At 31.9% G+C, this 5,938-nt stretch overlaps 1 protein-coding gene across 1 annotated transcript; it reads left to right on the forward strand.

The window, feature by feature from the left end:
• Positions 1-4,231: 4,231 nt before the first annotated feature.
• Positions 4,232-4,958, forward strand: LOC149539533 (dirigent protein-like). Its single transcript, XM_089799237.1, has one exon. The coding sequence runs from the start codon at positions 4,265-4,267 to the stop codon at positions 4,841-4,843; it is 579 nt and encodes a 192-aa protein (XP_089655363.1). The 5' UTR covers positions 4,232-4,264; the 3' UTR covers positions 4,844-4,958.
• The last annotated feature ends 980 nt before the right edge of the window (positions 4,959-5,938 follow it).

Consider the following 5,938-nt stretch of genomic DNA (forward strand, 5'->3'; position numbering starts at 1 on the left):
ACTTTTAAATATTGACACAAGAGAATACTTCTCAAAATTTTATTATTAACTTTTATTTTTTTCCTTCTCGATCTTAAAGGTTCGTAAGCCTCTATTTTCATGAAGGCATTTGGACAAAAGCCAGAAAGCTTTTCATCAACGAACGTCTTTAGTGTGAAAACTTATTCAAAATTGTAGAAGTGGAGCTAAAATTCATGTACGATGTGCTCTTCTCCAAATCCAGCAACACTGCTTTCAGTAAAATGATTACACATTAAATTAATAAAATGCCCTTGAAAAACACATAGATCTATAACATCAATGCCCTAAAATTATTAAACTTTTTAATATTGACACAAAACAATACTTCTCAAAATTATATTAAACTTACTGTTCTTCTTGATCTTAAAAGGTCAACATATTTATCAATAAATTTCTTTTGGACTTAACTTATTTTTATTAGAAAGAGACGGGTGAGAGAGCGGGGCAACGACTACCCAGCCAGTTATTTCGACTGGCTGGGTATGTCGTCCGTCTTCCTTCTGTCACGATAATACCTTCGACAAGTACAGTTGGTACAACACTGCTGAACTGACATCACTGCAAATAATATACCATCCAATCATAAGGTACGTCCGAATGTTATTAGTATCAATGTTTAAATATAAAGCCACCGTTGTTATCAATGTTTTAAATATAACAATTATCCTTTAAAATAAAAAGAATGAATGTAAGAGCCAACCAAATTTACATTTCATAATTATAAAAATATTTCATAAAAAGTTAAATAAATTTAAAAACTTTATATATATATATATATATATATATATATATATATATATATATATATATATATATATATATATATATATATATATATATATATATATATATATATATATATTATAGGTTCTTGCATCATAAATGTTAAATTATTATTGCTGAGATAAAAATAGTATTATGATAAATAAAAATTATTACAAAAAAATTAACAATACATAAGCATCACATATAAAAAATATATAAACATCACATATTATTAATCTATTGAACATAATCATAGGATATAAAGGTCTCCAACCTTTGTCCCTATCAAGACATCCACAACCTCTATTCCTTTTGACACCCCCACAATTCAAATAGCCATAAGATTAGCCTTGTCGTTGTGTCTCTCATAATTAGATCTATAGTAATTTATAAAATAGAAAGAGGAACGTTGTGAAAGCATCTATTTGTACATTACAATTGATACAATGAAAAAATATATATTACACAAATATTATAAATTTAATTTAATATAACACATTTCTTTCTTATATATTAACAAGCCTAACATAACACTTATACATAATACTTATCCAAACTAAATATAAAAATAAAATTTACATATTTTAAATTCTTTAACCAAATAAAAAATTTATATTTGTATAAAATCAGCAATATATTTAAATTATAAAATATATAGGAACACTTATTCTTTATATATTGAAATCCATTTTAAATTTAATAATATTTCATCATGCTAACAAAAAAAATGTTGAAATCCATTTTAAATTTAATAATATTTCATTATAATAAAAAGAATTATATTGAAATATATTTTGAATTTAATAATTATACTATACAATCCTTTAAATAAGTTTCATTATATATTTTATTATATTCAAATCTATTTTAAATTTAATTATTTTCCTTTATTATGAGATCGGCGAGATCACTTATCAATTTTCACAATACTGAGATCGACGTTTTGACTATGGGTTTAAAATGCAGAGAATAGGTACACTTGTACTCGACATAAGATGAATTAATACATATGGAGACTATTAGAAGTACGTGCCTTTTTTTCAAATAGAGAAGTAATGGAGATAACAGCACTGGCTAAGAGTCGGTGCAAATATTCCGCTATTTAGCCAGTGCCTTTTGATTGTGGGTTTAAAATGCAGAGCATAGGTACACTTGTACTCGACATAAGATGAATAAATACATATGGAGACTATCAGAAGTACGTACCTTTTTTTTCCAGACAAAGAAGTAATGGAGATAACGGCACTGGCTAAATAGCCGAATATTTCATTAAATAAAATTATTCAAATTCTAAAAAATAAAATTATTCAAATTTAAAAAATAAAATTATTCAAAATTAAAAGTATATATATATTTAAAAAGTATTTATAATTTGATTATATTTCTAATGTAATGTTAAATATCTTTATTTAATTTTTTTTTTAAATTGTTAAATATAGTATAAAGATTTTATCATTTACAATATATTTTAAAAGTAATATGGTTCATATTTTCAATTTAGAATTGGGCTTTCGTAAAAATACGACAAAGCCAATATAAAAATTTGAAAACTACTGAGAGGAAAATTTATAAGGTTGATCACCCAAAAATTTAACATTTGGGCCTACGCAAGCCACCTCAACTCTGACAAAGTGAGATCAGCTAAATAAAAAACATATATAAAAAATTTTACTTTGGATATAGGGACTGTTAGAAGTACTTTGGGTTTTGATTCAAAAAGTGAAGTAACGGCACTGGCTAATGGCACTGACTAACGGTCAGTGCAAATTTTTGGCTATTTAGCCAGTGCCGCATAGGCTTTGTAACCTTCTTGGCTTTGGGCTAGGTTGGAGGCCGTACTTTGGCCTTTCTTTTCTTTGACTCAACTTTTGTTGGTACTTCCTCGGCTTCTTCTTCCTTGACACCTTCCTCCTTGTCTTCTCCTAACCCTTGTGTTAATTCCATAGGGCCTTGCCCTTGTTCTTATTCTTCTTCACTTGCACTTGATGCCCCTTCAATTCCTTCACCAAATGTCCTCTTTATTTTTCTTACCGACTCATCCTTCCTCTTAATTATAGAGGTTGTCTTGAGCTCCATCTCAACTTTAGACTTCACAACGTCATATGTGCCAAAGGGTTTGGCAATTTTGTCAATGTCTTTTGCAAGCAATGCAGTGATTGCTACAGATGCTTCATTGTGATGACCCCTTTTTAATCCTTTGAACCGATATTCAAATTTGGGCATAAATTAGGAAGTCATCCAAATTAAACAAGCCTATGACACTAATTGCTATTAAAATGTTTTAGGAGTTGAGCATTTTAAAATTAATCTATTGGTTTGTTTGGAAGATTTCTTCTCATAGTACCTAACCAATTTCTCTCTCTTGGTTACGGTCATCTCAAGACAGTATATTGATGGTGCAAAGGGCGCATGAAAAAAGCTACAAGCGGTTCCTTGGAGGACATCCATTAGGTACTTGAATTTACTCTGCCTCTCCCTCCACCAACTCCTTATCTTCGAATTCCGTAACTGGGATGAGAGATAGACTCTCTGTACTACAATCGAAATGCAATTCTGATGTTCTTAAAATCTTTAAAAATACATATGCTTTGTTATAATATTCCAGTATTCCTTAAATGCAATATTTATTTATATCATACATTATTAACTGTTTCAAATATTTATCATTGCATATATATATATATATAATTTCTATGCTTCTAATGCTTTATAGCATATATCGATTTTGATTCCATTCAATGTATATTCTTAATACTCATATGAATTACTTTGCCAATTTCAAATCTGTGAGCGAATTACCATTGTACCTAATTAAGAATTATGTAATGCAGAATACACTGATTCTTTTTAATACAATGTTCATGTATCTTTAAATGTTGATATTATAACAGCGGTGGTGTTGATATTATGACAGCGGAGGTGCTGATATTATAACAACGGCGGCTTTATATTTAAAACATTGATAACAGCGGTGGCTTTATATTTAAACATTGATACTTAATAACATTGGGACGTACTTTATGATCGGATGGCGTATTATTTGCAGCGATGTCAGTTCAGCAGCGTTGTACCAACTGTACTTGCCGAAGGTATTATCGTGACCCAACGCATGGAGAGACGAAAGGAAGACAGACGGCATACCCAGCCAATCGAAATAACTGGCTGGGTAGCCGTTGCCAAAAGAGGGGGTCATACTAAAGATATTCAAGATCTGCCAGCTTTGGAAACATATTTATTCTGACCAATTGCAACTCTTATCTCTATAATAGAAGGAAAAATTGGTGAAGAGCATTTATTACGGAGAAAAATGAAAAGATTGATGTAAGCATCCACCTACTCCTACATGGACCCAAACTTATCTTTCTAGACTCCTCAACAAATCTCTGAAACTTGGCACTGTATATAGATACCACAAGTGCATGTTGAAATGCACACCACTCTCTCACTAAATACCATTTCTCATATATTTTGCACAAACATGGCACTCTGCAATGGTAGAGTTCTGAACATGTGCATTATGTGGCTTCTTCTCTCCACAGTTTTGCTGAATGGTGCAGATTGCCATAGCGGGAGAAAGAAGCTTCCAAAGCCCTGCAAGAATCTTGTATTGTATTTTCATGATATTATCTACAATGGTCAGAATGCAGAGAATGCAACTTCTGCAATTGTTGCAGCCCCACAAGGAGCCAATCTCACCATTTTGACTGGCAACAATCATTTTGGAGATCTTGCTGTGTTTGATGATCCTATTACTCTTGATAACAATCTTCACTCTCCTCCAGTGGGAAGAGCTCAGGGATTTTACTTCTATGATATGAAGAATACATTCAGTTCATGGCTTGGCTTCACATTTGTGCTGAATTGTACAGATTATAAAGGCACCATCACCTTCAATGGAGCAGATCCAATTCTGGTGAAGTACAGAGATATATCTGTTGTAGGTGGAACAAGAGATTTCTTGATGGCCAGAGGAATTGCTACAATCAATACTGATGCATATGAGGGAGATGTTTATTTCCGTCTCAGGGTGAATATAACACTCTATGAGTGCTACTGATTAAGTCTCTGTTTAGATGTAATAATGTCTGATTGGGACTAGCTCTGATGTTTGAGAGCATAATTGTTCCATCAAACTTTTTAAATAATTCGAAATGTTATTTATGTGCCAATAATATCGAGTTGTTCTGCTTTTATGGATATTTGATAGTTAACATGTAGTCAACTGTGGCAAAAATATCTGATATATATCCAGATTCATTTTTATGTGGTTAACGACGATTTAATATCTATATACTGATAAGTACGAGATAATTTCCACAGCAAGTCAAATTCATGTTGTGGAAATTATTTCCTACTTATCAATTGATGAGCTTAAGGGACTTTCTAATAAATGGTTCATAAGGCACAAGACTTGGTGAAGGTTTTGCAAATGGAATTGCAAGCTTTGGGTTTGACTATGGAGGAAATTCTAGTTAAGCGCACTCAGGCTGGAGTAGTACTGGGATGGGTGACCTCCCGAGAAGTCTCAGTGCTTCACCCCTATGTGCATCACCTAGATCCAATGAGTACTAAGTGTTCCATTTATTCTCATGAGAGACGGATTCATGTTGAATCACTACTCATGAAACATGGGTCAATGAGTTTGATGCTAAATCACACAGTTAAATCGTGATAGCATTATCACTATCTATATACTTATAACTACTTTCTTCCTGATATTGATAAGTAAGAAATTAAGAAATTTCTATCAATTTAGTGTTTATATATGAATTATTTGGTTTCTCCATAGAATATCTTAAACGTTTCAAGATTTGAAAATTATCTTTGGCCCCATCTCTTTGACTAAAATATTTTATCACTCCCATGATACGTGTTCGATCCGAGAGTGTCAAACAGTAGAAACAATTTCACTCTCCACTCCGCCCGTGGCTATACAGCCACAAAATGCACTTTCTTTACATTGCTTTTTATAACTTTTTAAAAAATTCACCAAGTCCTCTCCTTCGTCAGGAAGTGCCTTTTCGTGGCTGTATAGACATTGCCCTTTACTCCCAGACTTCGACACATGCACGTGAAATCAGTTACTCGGGGACATAAAAAGTAGACCAATGAAAAAATTTGCTCGATCGTGTCGGTACAATTTATCTTAGCT

This window comes from Cupressus sempervirens, chromosome 9 (assembly GCF_028749045.1).
Source record: "Cupressus sempervirens isolate cs-2001-9-10 chromosome 9, ASM2874904v1, whole genome shotgun sequence".
Lineage (NCBI taxonomy): Eukaryota > Viridiplantae > Streptophyta > Pinopsida > Cupressales > Cupressaceae > Cupressus > Cupressus sempervirens.

Excerpts from the sequence above, each read along its gene's own strand:
- LOC149539533 (XM_089799237.1), top strand. The coding sequence starts at position 4,265 with ATGGCACTCTGCAATGGTAGAGTTCTGAACATGTGCATTATGTGGCTT.